Source organism: Mesoplodon densirostris, chromosome 5, assembly GCF_025265405.1.
Source record: "Mesoplodon densirostris isolate mMesDen1 chromosome 5, mMesDen1 primary haplotype, whole genome shotgun sequence".
NCBI classification, from domain to species: domain Eukaryota; kingdom Metazoa; phylum Chordata; class Mammalia; order Artiodactyla; family Ziphiidae; genus Mesoplodon; species Mesoplodon densirostris.
Genome location: NC_082665.1, coordinates 107379913 through 107401633, shown reverse-complemented (window position 1 = coordinate 107401633; position 21721 = coordinate 107379913). Strand labels below are relative to the sequence as shown.

Genomic DNA, 21721 nt, shown 5'->3' with positions numbered 1-21721 from the left:
CCAGGTCCTAGCTCTTCTTAAGTTTATATTCGTTTCTTGGGAGCCTCTTCTTAGCCCTTGCAGCCCTCACTTTTTCTGGGTTCCTGCACCTTATATAGTGTATACCCCTCAACTTAATACTTCTCTTTCTTCTTGTGGTGCTTACAGATGTTTGTGTGACCCAAATTGGATCGTAAGAGGGATGCATTTTACACTTCTCTTTACCCCTAGTTTTTCAGTGGTAGTTACTTATTAAAACACACAAATTTTTTTTAACATGTATTTGTCCCTCAAACCAGAAGACTTGGCTTCAGGTAGGAATAAACATGGTTTAAAAAAGGATAGAGGCTTCATCATGTCTCTCTTCACACTGGCTACTCTAACGTGGTAAATGTGGTGAGCAGCTTCTCTCTCTCGTTGGTTTATGGCACTTTTAGAAATGTGATTTTTAAGGCAGGCCTCACTATACTGGCTGCCCTACTTCAGGGTGTCAAAATTGTGGCCCAGAGCAGTGCAGACTGTAGAGGTCTGCTGGTGAGGGCTCCTGCCCTGCACAGGCTGCTCTGTGGTACTTCCTCCACCTCCTCCATTCCCCCTCTTGCCAGTCTGACTTAACTCCAGATCTGAGTGTAAAACCAACTGGGAGAGGGTGGTAGCTTGATTGTCGAAGTCTGATTTGTGCTTTAGACCAGCTTTATCTGTGCCCATCCTATGAGAGGAGCAGATAGAAATGGAAGTGAGTAGAAAGGCAAAGCTGGGAAGCCTCTAGAGGGGCTTGGAGACCTGCAGGCAGCTCCTGTCTTCTATAAGCAACACCAATAATAGAATTATACAGTGTGCCAGGCATTGAGTCAGTGCTTTAAAAGATAGAGAGCACTGAGCACTTTACCCTGAGGAAATGGAAAGCATGGGACTGTTAATTTGATAAAGGTCGGACAGCCAGTACGTAGCCCCAGTCCTTGCCTTGAACCCCCAGGATCTGCCACCTTCCTGGGAATGTCTCTTGTGTTCCTTCCTCTACTGAGCCAGGTGACTTGAGTCCGATCAGAATGTCATGCTTGAAACCCTGTAATAGCCTCCCCTTAACCCCATCTCTTCTCTTTCCAGTCCCTCTGCACATCTTTACCAGACTAAATTCTCTGAAATCCCTCTTTTATTGTTATTACTTGCCTCCTCAGTAATCTGCAGTGGTTCCCCATTGTTAGCAAAACAGGAACACTTTGGCCTTGCATTCTGAGCCCCGTCCAGCCTCTGTCTTCCTCGCAAACTTCATCCTCCTTTGCTCTCTTGGTCAACTCTGTGAACCCCACATGCCTGCTGACACATTCTGGCTCTGGAACTGGCCTGGAGCAGTTCCGCTTGCTACTCCACAGGTGTGTGTCTTTTAACAGCCAGGTACAGTCCTTCAGTGAAGCCTGGAATCCTATTCCGCTGCTCGGTGAACGCCCTTGTATACTTACAGTTTTGCTTGACTGGGGTTTTATTTTTACTTTATTTTTTATCTTCTCCCTGCAGTTTGACTAGAAGCTCCTTGAAGCATGACCAGACATTGTACTTTTTATTTCCCCACAGCATCTGATTTAGTGGTATAAACATGGTTAATAGTCAATAAGTATTTGTTAACTGAGTAAATAAACCATGCTCTGGGGCTGTGTCTCACTAGGGTTTTGCTTTACATTAATATGTTCCTCCTCACTAAAGGTTACACGATTTGAAAAATGAAGAAATTAGGATCTTGCATACATTTCTGATTGGGGACTTCAGTGTATTGAGCAGTGTATGAACTTTATTGTTCTCATAGATTGAAGTACAAAAATATTGGTATATTACTGTCCGTGGAGCAGGGTGGTAGAGGGTAAGGCCACAGAAAATATTGGTGATAATAAATGTTAGGTTCTTTTGCTTTTAGTTTGTGATATGCTACTCAACTAAGTAAATAATGTACATTGCAGAAATAGCTGAATAAGAATATTTAATATTCAATATAATGAATGCCCTTGGGACTAAAATAAGCATACTTGTGATTCACTATATAAAATCAAAGAACTGAACTGTGCATGCAGTTTCCCTTAGGCCACTCAGTTTTTTTCAGTAGATTTACCTTTTTAATTATATTTTACTTAGGCTAATTTTAAAATAACTTTACATTCCCTGAGAGCAGTGTAGTCCATGTGTCAAGGGGACACACATTTAACAGTCATAAAACTATCTGTAAAAGCAAAAAGCTCATTCCCCTCCAGAGGATCTTTTTTAAAAATGAAAATGCACAACTGACCCTAAAAACTAGTTTAACAAAGTACATACAGTAGCTTCAGGGGCCACATAAATCATTTTCTACCTTTGTCCCCACCCGCCTTCCCTTTGTGCTCTACAAACAAAAGAAAGAAACTCCTACTAGGGAATGTATCTACTATTTATGTACAACTGTGCTACAGATTGGAAATATTAGCTGAAGTTAATAGCAGAGAATGACAGTGTAAACTAATAAGAGCATTAGGTAAATCTTATTAATTAAGTAATGAGTACTCTCATGAAGAACGAACATAGGATGTCACAGGGCTTGGGCTCTAGAACTGAACTCTGCCTTATTACATGAGCTTGAGAAAGTAATTAAGTGTCCCCTCTCTCCCTCTGTCCCTCTCTTCTTTCCACCAGGATAAAAACAAAAATCTGTTTTAGTGTCTCATTGAGGCATGGTGAAAACAGTATGTAGGTCTGCACAGACCTACTAGAGAATGGACTTGAGGACGGGGGAGGGGGAAGGGTAAGCTGGGATGAAGTGAGAGAGTGGCATGGACATATGTACACTACCAATGTAAAATAGATAGCTAGTGGGAAGCAGCCACATAGCACAGGGAGATCAGCTCGGTGCTTTGTGACCACCTAGAGGGGTGGGATAGGGAGGGTGGGAGGGAGACGCAAGAGGGAGGGGATATGGGGATATATGTATGCGTATAGCTGATTCACTTTGGTTATAAAGAAGAAACTAACACACCATTGTAAAGCAATTATACTCCAATAAAGATGTTAAAAAACAAAAACAAAAAACCAGTATGTACTACATATTGTTGCTAAACACCATTGGGGAAGAACGATCAGAAAAATTATGAACCAAGACTTTAAAAGAATAGTGTAAGTTACTTACTTAGTGGTTTTGATTGGCCTTTAGTTCACCACTTGAAGTGTCGAACCAGCTTTCCTGAAAAGAAACATGAATATATGAAATTTATTTTTCACTTATTGATCACAAAAACCTATTGTGATTAGTCAGTTTCATTATTGAGAATGTGATTTGAGCTCCCTTGAAAAAGATTCCATATAAATTAATGCGTTTATGAAGTTTATTTTTAATTTTTATATTATTTTTTAAAATGGGTGTTAAGTAGTGTAATGAGGTGTAGTCTTCACTTCCGTATGGATGAATTTTGTGAGTGGCTGAACGAGTCATTAGCAAACTAAGATTCTACTTCACAGGAGTATTTTGAGAATAAGCTTAAGAATGTGTAAGTTCGTAAGAAAGGAGCTAGGGCTCCTTGGAGAAATGGCTGATTCCTGGACTGGGGCAGGGGAAGTACAGGATAAGCCAGTAACTTCTTATGATGCTGTAACCCGTGTCCCCTGCATTGGCAGGCGGATTCTTAACCACTGTGCCCCCAGGGAAGTCCCCATTCTGGACTCTTTACAAAACTAAATCCTTGATATAAGTTTGTTTTATAATTTATATGTTTATGAGCAAATCAAACAATATAGTATTATATAATCATTGATATTTAAAAGATGTTTACTAAAATGTGTTTCTCATCTGGCCATCTTTATTACTTTTCTCTTCCCTGCCTTCCTCTTTGCATCTGTATCTCAGTATCACCAGATAACAGGCTGTCACTCTAGCTCTGAATAGCATGTTTAATAGGTGTGACTGGTAGAAGAAAATGTAATCTGGAATGCAGCATACCTTTCTCTCCAAGCTGCATTTCTCTTACTTTTACCACACTTCAAGAAAGAAAAATGGTGCTTTGGAGGAGAGAGGAAAGTAAGAGGTAGAACAACTGAGAAGGAGAGAAAAAGCAAATTATGAAGAAGCACAAAGGTGGGTAAGGAGGTGGGTGCAGCAAGGGGGGTTAGGTGAGAGTAGGAGAGGCTGGTCAGAGAAGGCCCAAAGTCAGGCTGCAGGATCCTCTCCACCTTTGGACTAGATAAAGCCCTGATCCCTCTGGGTCTCAAGAACCTCTTATGGTTCCTGAGAAGGGACCAGTGGGTAACTAAACCATAAGTTACTTGGGCCAGAATGAGCTTAATCAGCATCTGCGACAAGCATTTCATGAGCGCCTGCCATCCATAGCCTCCTGATCTCAGTAACCACCAGTCTACCACCCAAGCAGAGAAAAGACCAAACCTCCGTTCCAGATGTTTTGTTCACCACTCTGTGGACAGAAGGGAGTAGTCCCCTAAATTCTCCCAGTCCCTTTTCTGTCCCCTGCCCAGGCTCATCTTTCTCTAATCCTGGGGCTGACAGATCAGAGGGGAGGCTTGAAAGTCTGCCTTTTTTGCCCCTCTGCTTGGATGCAGAGTTCCTACCAAACTGTGAGAACTTGCCTGACTTGAACTTTGCCTGACAAGGAGTAATCCCTTCCTTTACAGATAACAGAATTGAAGATAGCTGGTATTGGGTTGGCCAGAAAGTCTGATCGGTTAGTGAATATGTTGTTCAATAAAGTTCTTTGTGAAAATGAAAAATGTCTTTTATTTTTACTTAAAACTGAACCAACTTTTTGGCCAACCCAATATATTTTAAATAATTTCCCAGGAAGGCATGAGAATTCTTGCTTGTATTTTTGTTAGACCGTAAGGTTTGTGTGAAATATGTCCAGGCTTGGAAGCAGACCTGGGACCCCAAAGGCTTAACAATTTTACTCCAGAATGATTTTTTTTTTTTTTTTTTTTTTTTTAGCCGTGCCGCGTGGCATGTGGGATCTTTTAGTTCCCAGACCAGGGATTGAACCCGGGCCCTTGGCAATGAGAGTGTGGAATTCTAACGCTGGACTGCCAGGGGAATTCCCTTACTCCAGAATGAAGCTGACTGTATTTTTAGAGTAATTTAGTTACAAAGAAATTGTGGCATCTAAGCCTACTTTTTTGTACGGGAGTCAAGAAACAGAGGTAAAAAATACAGGCAGGCTTGATTGATCTTAATAGATCAGATGTTGCACTATCTGTGGCACAGTTTGCTGTTCACATTTCTGATCTAAAATTGCTATTCGTCCATGGCTTAATGAACTTATTTAAAAAATCTAAGGTAGTTTTCCTTACAAATGTGATCCCTATCCTAGAATTTCCGATCTGACTAAGAACTAAAACAAATTCCCATTTGCAGAGCATAGTGGGTGATTTGCCTGTAAAGAGATGCTCACGAGGGGGTCATAAATCAGTGGTTCTCAGCGAGGGCGATTTTGCCTCCAGGTGTATGTGACAACATCTGGAGATGTTTTGATTGTCAGCCTGGGGAGGAGGTTCTGCTGGCATCTAGTGGGTAGAGGCCAAGGATGCTGCTAAACATCCTACAGTGCATAGGACAGCCCCTCGACAAAGGATTATCTGGTCTGAAATGGCGATAGCATTGAGGTTAAAAACAGTGTCATAAATATGTGCAGAAGATACTGTATGGACTGATTGATAAATCAGCTACGTTAGGAATAAACCCAAGATGGGGCCTACATTTGTGGCTTCTGTCTCTGGGACTTGTAGTTGTTTTTTTTTTCCCCCAGATTTCTATTTTTAAATCATTTTAGGCTTACAGACTGGGCAATTGTCATCTCTATCTGTTTTCTTAGCACTTGGTACATGGGAGGCTTTGTTAACTGTTGAGTGAAGAAAAAGAGCATGAGCAAAGAGATGCAGGAGGAACAGATCCAGTTAGGTTTCACTTCCACATAAACTCTGTGAGAAACACTTAGGCAGAGGGAAGGTTTGGGGATAAGCTTCTTGGTTTTCTAGAAACATCTGGCAGGTCACCCCCTTGCATCTGCCTGTGCCTATGCTTCTGCTTGGCTAAGGTTGTGCTTGTGGAATTGGTGTCAGGGAGAACATCTCCTGCTTTGGCCACTGATGAGCTTTGGGTCTTGAAAGAGATCATGTCACACCCTGCACCTGACCCTGGCCACTGAGGGTGACCAGGACAATGCTATAGGCCATTACCTATTAAATGTGTGTGTGTATGTGTATTCTGATTAAAACATAGAAACCTGAAGAGTGAAAGTCCTGTCATAATCCTGATGATAAATTTTAAATGTCTATATTAGCATATAATTATTAAAGATAAAAATGGAATTATAATTTTATGGTATATTATACTATTTTACAGTATGTTTTTACCATACTATAATATGGACATTCTTTAGTATGATGGGTAAATCATTTCAAGTTGTCTGAAAAATAAGGATGATAGTATCCACCCACCTATTCCAGAGGCATTAAAGAGACTCAAATATAAATTAAGATTTGTAAAGTGTGTTGAGTTTCTTAGATGAAAACACCATGATGTTATGGTACCGTGTCGTATTTTTAATTGATTATAACAATTCTGAACGATTCTATTATTAGTTTCTTCTGAGATGTTATTGAAATATTTTTAAAAACATTTTGAGTCCTCAGAGCGAAACCATTATGGCTACCTTAATGTAGTGTGTGTAGTACTCTTAGATTTCAGCTGCCTTTTTGTGTTCCCCGCAGGCAAATACGTGTATCAACCGATGACCCCTGTGGAACAGCTTCCAAGCACTGAGATTCCCGCGAAGCCTTGGGAACCCACAAACACCATTCAGATCTCAGTCTCCCTCGCTGAACACTTTTTGAAATTCGCATCTGTCTTCCAGCCTCCCCTCCCCCCTGATTCACCAAGGTACTGTATGATCTCAGACCTCTTTATTGACAACTATCAGGTTAAATGTATTAATGGGAAGATGTGTTACGTGCAGAAGCAGCCGGCGCCACATTCCCACAAAATTAGCCCCGAGGAGGTCTCTGCACACGATGCCTTAATATCAAAAGAGAGCAATATGCCAAAAATAGATCACTGCTCTTCTCCCTCAAGTTCTGAGGACTCTGGGATCAATGCGATCGGGGCTCACTATGTGGAGTCGTGTGATGAGGACACAGAAGAAGGAGCAGAACTGAGTTCAGAGGAAGATTACAGTCCAGAGAGCAGCTGGGAACCAGACGAGTGCACCCTTCTCTCCCCTTCGCAGTCTGATCTGGAAGTGATCGAAACAATAGAAACCACCGTGTGAGCGTCCAGGCAGGAAGCCACGTGCTCTGATCCATGCTGAGCTTTTGTACTTTGGTCTGATGGATCCTTTTTCCAATGCAGTCGATGTTTTCTACCCCTCTCTAACAACCATACCAGTTCAGTGGTCTGCTGATTTAGCTTCACTTTTAAATTAGTCTTATAATCAAGACATTTTTTTCTTATAAATGGTTTTCTTTTGTATCTTGACTTCCTTTTTATGTAGCATCTGGTGTCATGAATTGTGACCCAGCCTTAATTTCACTGGGAACTTTGAAAGCAATGATGTGATGAAGTGATGATCACAGAGCATCACGGATCAGGTTGAGGAGCTACCCAGAGTGAAGGAGATACTGTTTTATAAATAGCCAGTTCTTCGCAGAACAACTCTTTGGCGTTGCTTTTGGCGTGCTGATAAGCACCCCTACTCTGCTAGTCCCGTGTGGAAAGTGGTTCACCTCCCCTCAAGGTGTGCACTGGTTGATGCCATTCTGTCCCTTTCCCTGTCTCCCCACCGCCTGCGCTGGGGCTGGGCCAGTGCTGTCCTGGCTTACTTCTGGGAGGTTACTGGAGGCCAGCTCAGCCCCTAGTTATGGCCAGTGTCTGCACATCCCTCCGTTATCTGGGGCTGAGCTAGACCTCACTTCAGAAGAGATTCCACCTTCTGTTTCAGGCTCAGTCCAGCTTTAGCTGAGTGCCTACGCTCTTCAGGGATACAGAGTGAATAAGGCCTGACTCCCAGCAGGAAGGGACCACAGTCCAGTAGGCGAGGTAACACATGCAGGTGATGGGACCCAGAGTGCCCTGGGAACCCGGGGAAGGGAGAGCTGTACTTGGCCTGGGCTAGCTGGGGATGTTGTACCATTTGAACTGGCCTCTTGGGTGGGTTCGCCAACATATCCCTGCTTTTTAAAATTGTTCTTCAAATCTGGGGGAAACTTTTAGGAGTTATATAGGTATTTAGGAGGCAGCCACATCTGATGTCTTAAGAAAAAAAATCAGTCATAGTTTTAGTTAGCATGGAAGTGCTAAAGACAGCAGTCCTTTAGGGATTAGGAATGAATCTAATAGGTTTGATTAATTCTGCTTCATTTGGTTGTGTGAAGCATTAGGATGGCTTAGGTGAGAACTGGATTAGAATTCAGTATGATGCATGGATTTTTTATGCCAATGCAAAAACAGTTGAAATAGTTCGCTAAGTCAGGAGAAAATATTTTGTAATATTCATTCACTTTACAACAGTAATATTCACGGGCTGTTGTAAATATTCTCTTTTCCTGCACACATAAAATAGTAAATGATTCTTTCTTATTTAGCCCTCTTCAGAATTCTGCTCCTAATCTCCATTTGTAACTGGTATTCTTGTGTGAGTCAGTTACCTGCTGTTTCTCCAAATATACCGTCTGTGAGGCATAGTTAAGAATCCAGGAAATTTAAAACATGGCCCACGTGAAACCAGAACTGTCAAAGTTGGAGCTAGAGAAATACTTCCTACACCCTATCCATGAGCGCACTCTCATGGCATCATCTCATGACATATCTTCTGTGTCACATTAGTTTGTATTTTAAGAAATAAGAAGAGGCCTGTTGTGTCCTTCCCTGAAGCCTCCACTTGGCATCTTTCACAAATCACTCCAGGCAGAACCTGCTTTCCTAGTTGTATGTGTAGTTCATGTGACTGGCTAGAAGAGTTTGTTAGCTTTAGGTGCCCCAAGCAGCCATAGGGTTTAGAAAGCAGAGTGCGCATATTCCTTTGAAAGCAGTGTTTGTTAACACTTTCTGTGCTAGATGAGAATGCAGCCAGCATAAAGTTCCCGCTTATTGAAACGTAAAGACTCAACAAGTCAAACCAAGAGGTGGTGAGCAGAGCTCCAGGTACAGCGGGGCCCAGGAGAGGGTGGCGGAGGAGGGTGTACGGAGAGGGCTTAGGGACAGACAGCTGTTGAGCCCTGCCCTGGGCTCTCAGCACTGCCCAGGATTGAGTGGCCAGCTGCAGCCAGGGTGACGCCAGGGTCCTGTCTTCACCTAACTCTGGGTGGGCTTGTTGCAACCCCGGCGGGAACACGAGGCTCTCTTTCTTTGCACCATTCCCATCAGTTCTCTCCTCCATCTGTTAATCTAATTGGAGTCGACCACCAGGTCTCGAGAGCCATGGGAATCCATGGGCACAGGGCCACGTTTCTGAGGCTGGCTGTGTCAGGGTTGGGCACTTTATATGGTAATATCTATGACTTTTGCCTATGTTCCTGTTTAAACTGAACTGCCATTCAGATTAGCCATGATTTTAATGGAATTTTTGGATTTAAGACTAGTTGATAATCACTTTAAATATTTGCACAAACTCTTTATAATTAAAAACTAAGATTCACTTCTATTTTATAGAACTGGAGATGTTCCACAGGATTCTAAATATCAGATGCTCCTGGATCTCAAAATAGCCTTTTCTAAATAAGCACAAACAAGAATTCTCTTTTTTTTGTCCTAGCACTGTTAATAATTATCTGAAAATCATATATGATTGAACCAGAATTGTTTCTCTAATGCTTGCATTACAAAAACAACTGATAAGGATATAAAAATACGTAGTTTCAACTTAAATTCTAGGCCTATTCTGTTCTGTATTATATGAAAGAATTTCTCTGTAATCCTGATACTGTATTGCTCATTTGTATAAGCATATTTATAGGCACTTTTAGAAAATGTTTAGACTGCAGTGTGTACTATAGACATAGAACACAGCCATGTTAAATAGGTTTTTGATTAATACTTGTACATTGAGAGATATGAAAGCTTTATCATTTGGACCTTTGCTCACTTAGGGCAAAGAGTTGGGCTGTGTGGGTGGAAAAACTGCTTTCTTGGGCTTTTATCAAAAACTGGCACCATTCCCACTTTTTGAAAGTTGGCGTAAAAACTGTTAGGTAGAACATACAAAATAAGTGCTGTGTGGAATTTAGCTTTCTTATCTAACCAAGATTTCTTTTAGAATTTTCAAGTTTCACACGTGTTCATGACTTTTCTGAGAAATGACAAAGCAATTAAAATGCTTTTGTCGTTATAACTGTTTGGTACATTAACAAGTGAAGCTTTACAATCAAATATAGGTATTTTCAAGATCTGAAATGCAAATTTGAGGAAAACCCTGAAGAAAAACAGATGCTTTCCTGGAAGGGGAAGACCTGTAGTTCAAGGTAATACAGTACAAAATGAAACAGAAAATAAAATCACCAAAACCAGAACAAAACCATGAAGTTGTTTTCCTGAGGTACTTTTTGGATTTGATCTAGGATTTGATTTTATCTTGGGAGTGGTGGTTTTATGTCTTAATCTCTACTTCCTGGCCTATTTGAAACATCAAAGTTCTTTTGGGGCGATCATAAACTCCTTTTATGCAAATTTCTCTACTTGGGCAATAGTATGCAACCAGATAATTTAGAAAGCTGTCAAAATATCCAGATAATTTTGGTGGTATAAATACTTCTAGGCAAGAAAAAAAAAGCACAAGTTAAAATAATATTTATACAGTCAACACTTGATTATTCCATCTTGTTTGCAAAATTTTGTTGACATGTTTTGGATTTTTACATGAGGAAAACGAAGTTTCCGTGGGTTTTCTTTCCTGCTTCCCTCTCCCCCTCTCCAGAGGAGGTGTGAGCACATTAAGGAGGCCAGTTGTATTTTGGGCTTTTCTGTCGTGTGCGATTGTGTCTCCTCCCGTTGAGGTGGGGAGAAAGAAGTGGGCGTTTCCGCACTTTACTCAGTGCTGTCAATTCCAGGGATGTCAGTGCTTCTCACATCCAAACATAAGTACAGGGGCACTTCTCAAAACTAAGTTTGGAATGATTTATCTTCAGAAAATTTCTTATGTCAGTGCTCCCTTTCGTTGTCACGGATAATTGAAAGTTGACTGTATTGGGAAAGGGCTGCGTTTCTGTTTGTGCTTTGAGTTCTTTCTGTTAAGGCTGAAGCAGTGCTCTCTTAATAGTCTGAACAAGTCTGAAAGCAAATCATCAGTAGCAGCTTTAATGCTGAACTTCCATAACATCGTGTTCACGTGTACTTTTAAGGCTGTTCGTACCCTGTAATACTCACTGTGTGATTTTTTTAAAACCTGTCTGTTTTAAAGTTTTAAGCACAATGTTGATCTGTGTGTAATTTCCTAAAATTATATTCTGTTTTCCTACAAACAGCTCAACTTTCCTCTCTGTATAATACTTTAGGAAAATACTACCTTGTAAAATAAATGTGATTTTTTTTCTTTTTTACCAGCACAAATACGATATTTTGAATTTTGGAATATCCTCCCTCTCCACCCCACTTTAGAGAAGTTCTGTCTGATTTAAATAATAACACAGTGTGAGCCTAACGAAACAAAAACAAAAGCCCCCATTTGCAAAATGTGAAACATTTATATCCAGTGCTTACTTTGTGCTGAGAAATCAGTGTTTTACATCATTATTCCATTTAAATTTTACAAATCCTTAGTGCAGGTAATTATTATTATGCATACTGTACACTCACGGTCACCACTGATGATAATTCCCAGAACCCTTTATTTATAATAAGAACTTTTTTGTTGGCTGCATTAGGTTTATACAAATAAAAATTACATTCCCCCACAAACGGTATTTATTTCACACAATGCTACAAGCTATGTGTTCGGTTCACACATTCCATGTAAGACAGTTCTGACTGCAAGTTGGATCCAGGGAGGCCGCTGCCCTGCTGAGCCTCGGGGGTGCAGTCACTAGGTCACCAAGGCTGAGGGTCCAAGCCTCGGCATGGCAGGTCCAGGAGCTTAATTTTTATATTCACACCAAGAAAAGAACAGCTTTGGGGTTGGCCTTTATTGAATAACCTCATGGGGAGTGCTAAACAAATTTGCTTATCAGTAATAGAAATAATACAATTGTTTATATTAATAATGATAGCTCAACAGCTGCCTTCCTGCTTTCTCTGAGTGTTCCTCACAGCAGCCCTCTGAAGGAGAGACTTCAGCATCCTCACTTCACAAATCAGGAAAAGGGCTCAAGAAAGAAAACATTTTTGTTCAGAGTGGCACAGCTTGTAAGTAAATCGGAGTCATGTTTGCACTGTCACCTTGGCCGTGGAGCTCATACTCTTGGCCCTTTTCCTGCGTTGCACCCTCCTGTAGCCCTTCCCACCCTCAGGGGCCATGGAGGCTGAGCCAGGAGGCCGATAGTGAGTGGGGAGGAGAGCAGAGGGTGCCCCCTTCCTGTCCGTGACCAAGAAGACGCCTCCCTCACCCAGACACCACCAGGCTTCTCCCTCCCTCCCCATTCTGTGCTGCACGTGGACCTCCCCCCAACATATACACGTGCTCAGCATCTTTCTGCAGGTGTCTCAGTGCTTTGATTTGGCCATTGCTGCTTCTATGGTTTTTTTTTTTTTTGCGGTACACAGGCCTCTCACTGCTGTGGCCTCTCCCGTTGTGGAGCACAGGCTCCGGACGCGCAGGCCAGCGGCCATGGCTCACGGGCCCAGCCGCTCCGCGGCACGTGGGATCTTCCCGGACTGGGGCACGAACCCGTGTCCCCTGCATCGGCAGGCGGACTCTCAACCACTGCGCCACCAGGGAAGCCTGCTTCTTCTATGTTTAATCATGAGTCTAGGCTAACTCTTTCTGCCTTCACAAAAGATAACTTGTCTTTTAAAGTGACTTCTGCAGACAGCTAATCTCATTAACGAAGTGTGCATTCTACTAATTTAACTCTCTACATGATTGTATTGCCAAGTTGTAGAAAGCATCTCATTGTAGCCTCTTACAGATGCTGACTGCACACACTTTTATTCTGCAATAAACTTTAATTTAGCATCTCATCCTTACTACATTTCAGTCGCTGGGAATTGGTAATGCCTTTAGCCCTTGGTTTCCCACTCCAGTTCTGTGCTGAATGAAGGGGTGAGACAGGACCTCGGGACTCAGGCTCGCTGTAGCAGGGTCAGGAGGAGCAATTGGAAGCCAGCGGGAATTCCTCAGAAACCGGGCAGGTAAGGGTAGATATGCCTAGATATTAACAGCGTTTTTCTGTTTGCTCTTTGGAATTTTCCTAGTTTTCTAAATGAATTGGTGTTACTTTTATAATCAGAAACAAACCCTGTAAGCTGTTTTGAAGATAGTGAGTTCGGGTGGAGCCTGGCACTGCAGGTTTGTGGGAGGAAGTGGGGAGCCTTCGAGTCTGGGCAGCGTTGCACCCACTCATCCACTTGGGGGAGGGGCTACTAAAGGCCGGACTGCAGACTGTGTGTCCTGGAACCACCTGGCCTCCCCAAGGACTGACCCCAGTCCAGGCCTCCAACCATGGCTGAAAGGGTCTTGGGCCAGTGAGTTGGAGAAAAGAGAGGACTTGTTTCTCATTGTCTTCTCAGTCCCCAGTCTGAAATAGTGTGTGTGAATTTGGAGATGGGAGACCAGAAAGCTTGGGCTCTGGTGCGACATCTTAGTTCTCTTTGACAACTAGCCTGTCACCTAGTGTACAGTCCCAGAGGATTTATCCCAAGAAGGAGATCTGGAGCGTCACTGTAAGGTGATGACAGAAAGTGCAGCATCGTGGGTCCTCAAAGCCCCACAGCATCTGAAGGGGGACTTAGCAAGCATTTCCCCAGATGTCACCTTACCTGCCAAGCCCAGCAATTCTGCATGACAGGCAGGACAGGATAATTTCATGAGTTTATGGCTGAAGCATCCAAGAGCTAAGTCAACAGTAAAGGCAGGTGAGTCACTCTTAATTGGCAGGTAAGTAGCGGGGCCAGAGCTCCAAAATTCTGTTGATGCCAAATCCAGCCGGTGTTCCCCCCTCACTTGTTGAGCCCCCTGCAGTCACACCTGCCCTCCCCTGCCTCTCCCTCGCCGCCTCTCTCTCCTCCCCACACCTGGGTTCCCGAGGCCATCCATTGCGGGCCTCACTCCGCAGCCGTGGCTCTAGGTGGGGGCATCCAGGAGCCACAGCCCAGCCTTCCGGACATCACCTGCTGCTGCCCTGGTTGTCAAGTGCTCTGGATTCTGCCCAGCCTGGCCTGACCTCGTCCTGGGTGTGGCTTGAGACCCAGACGAGACCCAGATGCTGCCTCTGGCTCAGGAGCGGCCCTGGATATAAGAACTCTCTTGAGAACTGGCCTCAGATCTTGGCACTTTCGGTGTCAGCCGCCTCGGCGGCCTCCTGCTCCCAGCCTCACTGAAGTGCGGCCTTTGATACCAGCTGCTTCCCATGGTAGCACCGATCCTCACCCACCTTAGGCTTGCCTCCCAGGGCCAGCCTGCTCCAGGGCACGAGGGCCTCATGTACTAGACGGAGTTTCTGCCCACATGTTTAGAATCTTCCTGTATGAACTGTGATGCCAAACTTCATCAAGCAGATGTAGGTACACCCATGTATCAGCAGAGGACCTGGAAGAGCCATCCCAGCGTATCCACAACAATGCTCGCAGAGGCCATGCAGTCTGGTCGGGAGCCCTTGGGAAGGCCCGGGGTGGGGAGGGGTTCTGCCCTGTCTGGAGGGTGGGCTCTGAGGCCTGGCTGGGATGTGCATAGGGATCCACAGAGCTGGTTTTTCCTGGGAATCTAGAATATTGAGAGGTAAATCTAGCATGGTTTAGAAGCTGCACTGAATATGGGGAGGACCCCAGGGATTTGGGATTCCTGAGGAACCCAAGGCCCTGGGTGAATGGGGCCTAGAGTGGGCATCTCTGTACAGGTCACTGGGAGGTCAGCACAAGATCAGTGGGTCCAACTAGAACTCATTGGGGTCTTTTCTGATGACTGGGGTTCCATAACAGGTCAGTTCTTCCCAGAAGATTTATCCTTACCCCAACCTATCCAAGAGTCACAGAGAGGCAGTGAATCCCTGGAGCTGCAATGTGTTTCCTGAATTGGGAAATCACTTGGGCCCCGTGTTATGCCTGATACAGCCACTCAGAAAGGGAATAATGGGTTTTGGAGAGGTCAGAAGTTGGGGGGGATGAAGGGAGGAAGTTGGCTGGGAGTCACCATCTCAGGTGGAGGTGGAGGTGGATTGTGGGAGTATTGAAGGATGATGGGCCAACCCATTCTTCTAGAGAGAGAAGAGGCCGGGTTGGGCAAACAATGAGGTCCACCACTTTGCCAGGGGCTGGGACCTGACCTGGCCCTCCAAGGCTATTGGCACCAAATTCTGACCTCTGCAATGCATGTGGCGCAGAGTTCTGAGGGAACCGATGTCAGATAGGAACGGGCTACTGGCTTCCCTCGGTTATTGAGAAATGTCCCTGTTAGAAGCCGAGGCCCATCCCCACCAGCAGCTTAACAGCAGATCCCGACAGGCTCCTGAGCCAACTAATCCCTGGCTGGGGCAGGAGGCAGAAGTCAGGGCCTGTGCAGGGGGTGGTGTGCATGTCTGACCTATCCATGTCGCCCCCGAAGCTGTAGACATTCATTAATTCACACAGGCAGGCATATGTTCAAAAATCTATTAATTATACCTACCCTCTGACTCTGAAAAATCATTCTTAAGTTTATACCCAACAGAAGTGCATACATATGTTCACCAAAAAGACAGGAAGAAGAATGGTAATGAGCCAGTACTGGAAACAACCCAAACGTCCATTAACGATAGAATGGATTGGTTATGGTATATTCATACAATGGAATACTATTCAGCAATGAGAAGGAATAGCATGGAGCAATCTCACAAGCATAACTGGAGTAAAAGAAGCCACTTCCAAAAGAGTAAATAATGTACTTCATGAAGTTCAAAACAGGCAAAACTATGTATGGTGTTAGAAGGCAGGATGGTGGCTAACTTGCGGGGTGATGAACAGAGAATTCAGGGGACATCTGAGGTGCTGGCCATTTCTATTTGCTTGATCTGGGTGCTGGTTATACAGGTGTGTTCACTTCATGAATTAATCTGGCTTTGCAATGTGGTTTGTGAACATTTCTGTCCATAAAAAGTTTACTTTAAAAAGAGACTGAAAAGATGGTGGCAGCTAGCCTGCTTTCAGCACTGTGCTGTGAAAGACACAGGAGTGGACTGGACACAGTCACGCCCCTCAGGAGTGATGGAGGCAGACAGGAAAACACCCAAGCGTGGAAACAAGGTGAGTCAAACTGCCCCTTTCCTGGGGAAGTGGGGAAGGCTTCACAGAGTATTGGGGTATGGAGGAGGCTGGTGGCAGAAAGATGGCCATAGATGCCCTGAGAGGAGGGGCCACTGAATGAACCCTCTGATGAGTCAGGGCCACCCCCTGGAGCTCAGAGGTGCTCAGAATCTCAGGGACCTGAGGTCCGCCCTGGGCTGCCAGAGGACGACACACTAGGTCTTTCCTGCAGCTCTGGGCACGTCACACGCATCTGATTCTGGAGATGCACCTTTGGAAAAACGTTTTCAGCAGGCAGAGCTGAGTGGAAACACTGCTGCTAAAAGGATCCCCAAGGTTCTGAATTATTTATTCACTGATCATTCATCATTGATGAGGCCCCGGTTGGCTTTCCTCTTCCACAAACAACTGCCCTCCTGCTCTCACCATGGTAGGCTCTGGTTGGTACCATGTTACCTTTACAAAGCATCTCCCCCACGTCACTTGGACCTTCGCTGTGGATGGAGCAAATGCATCTCTATTTTTCAGAGGAGTACTAGCCTTCCTCAGCTCACACGGGGGCCTGTGGGGCCTGTGCCTAGAACCTGGGGCTCCTGACTGGCAGTCCAGGGCTCTTTCCAACAGCACATTCTGCTTCCTATGGGGAACTGGGTGAGACTCCATCCCCCTCCTTGCCCCCTATTTTCAGATGGTCCTTTCAAATACTTACCGTTTGCCAGGTACAGAAAAGAAACAGGCTGTGATGGACACTGCTGCGTTTTGGCAAATCAGAATCCCTCCCTTCTTAGGGCCCTGATTTCCTCTCAGAGGACCCCCTCCCCCTCCCCCAGGCGCAGCATGGGAGGAGCCGGCTCAGACCAGGCACCTGCCCTCCCCAAATGGTAGCTGATGGGTGCCTGGAGCCTCCCTCCCCCAGATCTTTCCTCTTACCACCTGTCACAGCCCAGGGGTGGGCACGTGACTGGAAGAGCAGCTGGAGCTCAGCACCAGGTCTGGAAGCGAGTGCTCAGAGCTGCTGCTCCTCCATCCCGGGAGCCCCCCACCCGCTCGGTGAGCTCCTGTGGCCATGTCAGCAGAACCACAGCTGCTGACTGAGCCTGGATGTATCTCCAGAGGAGTCTCTGCTAAGGAACTGCTCTGAAGTGGGACCCGACGTCACTGCAGAGTAGAACATGTGCTAAGTGCCACGAGAGGGGACAGGGACTGGGCCCAGCTCGGGCCTGCAGGTCCCGGGGCCCAGCACTGCCCAGCCCTGGAGTCGGTTTCTCATCTGCCCTTAGGTGAGGCAAGAGGGCTCTTCAATCCAATCCAGGAGGCATGACCTGGATATTCAGTGGTGCTGTGACTCGGATGACAAAGAACTCTTGGGGATGGTCGACTAGGTTAGTGGCTGGAGGAGAGTGCGCTGCTGGTGTTCACCAGCCCTGGTTTGAATAGGCGCTCGGGTGCTCGGTAAACTGCCTTGGCCCTTTAGAGTGTCGACTGAAGAAGGCAGGCAGTCACCACATTCTGCTTTAAGACTGTCGAGCCCCTTCGGCCTTACTTTTTGACTCGTCAAGAAACCTCCTGATACGGAGTTTGTGGGGGTCGCATCACTGGCTCTGAAACCCGTTCTGAGTTCAGACCTGTGCTTTGCTACTTCTTGTGTGTCGCCTTGGTTAAGTTTTCCAGTGTGAGCCTCAGCTTCCTCACCTGTAGAATGGAGGTGAGACTCTCATGTGGCTTCAAGGGCCATCCAGCTGGTGGCCACTTCACTTAATGCTCCACCATGTCCCCCAGTGTGGCCTCCTTGCACCTCTGTCAGGAGGCGGCAGCTTGTGCCGCCCCCTCGGGGGTAGTTCTGTGGTAAGAGCTAAGGGGACACGTCTGGGGCACTTGCCACGTGCCTGCCCAGCACTACGCGTTCTCAGGTACTGGCTCATTTAGTCTTCACTGCGGCTTTATTTTATAAAGAAACTGAAGCTGAGAGAGGTTAAGTGACTTGCTCAGGATCACAGCCAGGATGTGGCAGAAGCAGGATATATTTTTTATTAAAAGTTGTATCTAGTTTCTACATCTATTTCCTGTGGATTGTTGTGGAGGATTAACAGTGATGCACACGTAAAAGGGCCAGCATGGTGCCTGGCACCTAGAAGGCTCTGGCTGGTTACTGGGCTGCTAGGAGCACCACGGGCTTTGGGCCCGGAGCTGGACAGGTGGGCTCGCCCTGCGCACCTGACAGCCGGTCCCTGGGAGCCCGGTCGGCCCTGAGGGAACCACACAGGGAGCACCTGAGCCTGGGAGGCAGACACCTAGCCTCTGTGCGAGTGGTGTGAGCTCCTGCGGTGGTTGGTTCAATGACGTACAGGAAGTGCCCAGGCCAAGAAATGGAAAAATCCTGCTCTGGCAGCCTGGTCCCTGGCAGAGGGGGACCTGGGTGGCTGGTGCTCTGGATGGAGCTTGTGATGCAGCTGCTTACGGAATAAAGGCAGGGCTGCCCCAGTCAATCAGGGTCCTTGACTTGGAGCTAATAGAACTGAATGGTGGCAACAAGGGTTCTAAACGTCCTTTATGACTTGACAGACGGAGAGTGAGAGCCAGCAGGGCTTAAACAGGAGGCATTTATTGTTAGAAATGGCAGATCTTACACTCAAATGGGTTTAAGCACAAACACATGGAAAGGGAGGTGCCCCAGCTCCCACAGACCCTTCATTCCCTCCAACGCAGGTTTCAGCTGTGCTATGGCCTGGCAACCACTGTTCCCAACCGTGCTGTTCCCTGTCCCAATGGCAGCAGGAGGTGACAGCTCTCCGTGGTGCCCACCAGCTGGAGGAGACGGGCTGCGCCGGACTCAAAACGCCATCTGCAGGAGCTCCGCCTCTTTCTCCACACTTCAGGGAAAATGAGAAAAAGTCCCAACAGGCAAGATGCATTTTCTTAAATAACTGGATAGAGGTATATGGCATTCATTTGCTTAATAAGCAAAACAAAATCAGCCAGTCTGGTGCGGATGCTGCGGCAACATCAGGAAGAGCCGGAGTCTCCCGGGGCTGGCGGGCGTGGAGCCGCCCTTGGGCCTCGCCCGGGAGCCTGGGGGCAGCGGGGCCAGGCCTGTCAGAGGGGGCCCTCCCCATGCTGGGGTGGTCTCAGGGCTCCAGGCCCGGGAGAGTCTTCAGTCCTCAGTCACAGGCGGGGGTATGAGCTGTAGCTGGAAGTTCTCCTTCTGGAAGACGCTGGTAAAGGCAGGGCCACTCTGGGAGCCGCTGAACGGCCTGCAGCTCTCGCTGCCGCGCTTCTGGGAGAGTTCCGTAAGCAGAGCCAGCTGCAAAGGAGGGGACACACGTCAACCGAGGCTGGAGGGTAAGACCCGGGTGTGGACCCCAGAGCTGCATCTCGCTAACAGGCAACGGTGACTTGGCACAAGTTCACGTCATCTGCTAGGGCCTAAATTTCCTCCTTTGATGATGAGGCGGCTGGACTGGGTAAGTCCTGTGGGCACAACAAACTGACACTTTCTGACAAGGGGAAGCTGTCCGATCCTGAACCTCCTTCACTCTGAGTGTCCCCTCTCCAGCGGGTGTGTGACCCTGTCGCCTCCGTTCTCTCCCTGTGGACACACAGCCTGAGCTGCGGTTCTCCACTCTCTGCTCAGCTCACGCCACACACTCCCTGTTGGTGGGTTCTCCTTGGGATGAATGACGATCACTGGCTCCGACCCCTCTCCTTCGTAACCAGGACAGCTCCAGGTGGACGCCCAGCTGCCACTTCAAACTCAGGGGCTTCAGGTAAACTCACAGATGCCACCTTCTCCTCTAAGTGCCCTCCCTGCTCCTGTCCACCAGCGACACCAGCGCTACCCTCACTCTCTTACAGGCTCAGTTCTGGGAGACCTGCTGAGGAGGGGAGAGTGTTAACCCAGCCCACTGGGAAACCAGGCTTGGGCCCTCAGTGGGGCCATTCCTTTGACCTCAGAGAGGCTTTCGGCAAAAGTACAGAACCTGACAGCCTAGCCCTTGAGATGCCCTTGATGGTCAGAGAAGAGCTGAATGCCACACCCAAGCTCCTTCACCCGGAGAGAGGGCAGCTGTGAGGACCGAGCCGTCACACACATCAGGGCGAGCCTCTCGGTGTCAGGCTGCAGGCCCGGAGTCTGCGGGACTTCTCAAAGCCCCAGGTAACTTCCCTGAGTGAGTTAGGCGCCAGGCACCAGGATACTAGGTCCTTTACATGAATTATGTCTAATCCTCCACAACCACCCTCTGGGTAAAAATCCCAGAGCCCTGAGAAGTTAAGTTACTTGCCCTGGGTCACCCAGCGATGAGTGACAGTGTGGGACTCGAACTCTGGTCCCTGTGACAGCTTCTGCTCAGCTGAGCTGCCTACAGTTCTGCCTTCTCCGGAGGTAACTTGTCTGTTACCTGCTCTCTCCTCACCTCCCCTGCCAGGTAGTCTGTCTTCCAGCTCTTCTCCAAACTCTAGCAAGGGTTCTCTCCTCATCCAGGCAGTAGTGGCAGAAGACTCACACGTGTCTGTCACTTCTGTTGAAAACTCACTACCAGTGACTGTGGTAACTGGGGAGACATCTGAAGACCCCTTGGTTCAAAGTGCCAATTTACCTAAAATAATCCAGTGCCTGGTCCTGGTTCCAACACACAGCTATGGTTCAATGCATAATTCGTAACACAGGCTCAAAAGCTCCGAGCAAACTCCTTAGCTGGCCCAGGACACGCAGGAGGTGGCTCCCTGCAGGGACTTCCACTGATGCCTGAGCAGGTTACAGAGTGGTGTCCCTCGCTCTGCACAAGCCCCACCTGTGCCACTTTCTGTCTTCTGTAACCCTCTCAGCTTCCCATCAGCATGTGGAGTTCCCTGCAAGGACTGTTACGTACGATGCTAATAACAGGACAGGTGACAGATGCTATGTAAACCCAAAGTTCTTTCACATTGACACTGAAGTAGATCAATCACAAAAATTATTTTGTTTTCCAAGGAAAAAGATATTTTTGTGTTCTACTTCTGTAACTTAGTGTTCTAGAAATTGATGAGTCCTGAATAGTGGCTCAACAATTTAAAGCAACAGAACTTCCTTAGAATAGAAGGCCCAGAAACCCAACTCCTCGGGCAGAGCCTGGCTGGAAGTGATGCCAGTTCAGGAAACCTCCTGGAATAAAAGACCCTGCCCAAGACCAGCTCTCAAAGAGGGAACACCATTTTTCCTCTTGGCTGCCAGCAACCTAGCAGGTGTGTGGGGAGTGGGCAAAGGGAGCCCAGGCATAAAAAACAGCACATAGGCAGTCTGTGAAAACCCAAGAAAAGCTTACGGAACAAATCTGGCCTGGCTAGAATTTAGGTGTGACCTGGGGCACGGAGGAGGTGGTAGAGTTTGGA

At 46.6% G+C, this 21721-nt stretch overlaps 2 protein-coding genes across 9 annotated transcripts in view; one reads left to right on the top strand and one right to left on the bottom strand.

The window, feature by feature from the left end:
* C5H3orf70 (chromosome 5 C3orf70 homolog) overlaps positions 1 to 12284 on the top strand; it is a 115698-nt gene extending 103414 nt beyond the window's left edge. The window contains exons 2-3 of one of the 5 annotated variants that reach the window (XR_009532598.1): positions 6706 to 10449; positions 12232 to 12284. Coding sequence is in view for 1 of the 5 variants with exons in the window: in XM_060099248.1 (XP_059955231.1) it covers positions 6706 to 7262 (557 nt within the window). In the remaining 4 variants the exon portion in view is untranslated. Of the gene's footprint in view, positions 1 to 6705; positions 11460 to 12189 lie in introns of those variants that run through there. The other 4 variants (XR_009532597.1, XR_009532596.1, XR_009532595.1 and 1 more) reach the window with 4 other exon arrangements.
* Positions 12285 to 18935: 6651 nt separating this feature from the next.
* VPS8 (VPS8 subunit of CORVET complex) overlaps positions 18936 to 21721 on the bottom strand; it is a 293886-nt gene continuing 291100 nt past the window's right edge. For all 4 annotated transcript variants that reach the window (XM_060099245.1, XM_060099244.1, XM_060099247.1 and 1 more), the window contains one exon: positions 18936 to 19655. In XM_060099245.1, coding sequence (XP_059955228.1) covers positions 19506 to 19655 — 150 coding nt within the window. In that variant the 3' untranslated portion in view covers positions 18936 to 19505. The remainder of the gene's footprint in view (positions 19656 to 21721) is intronic.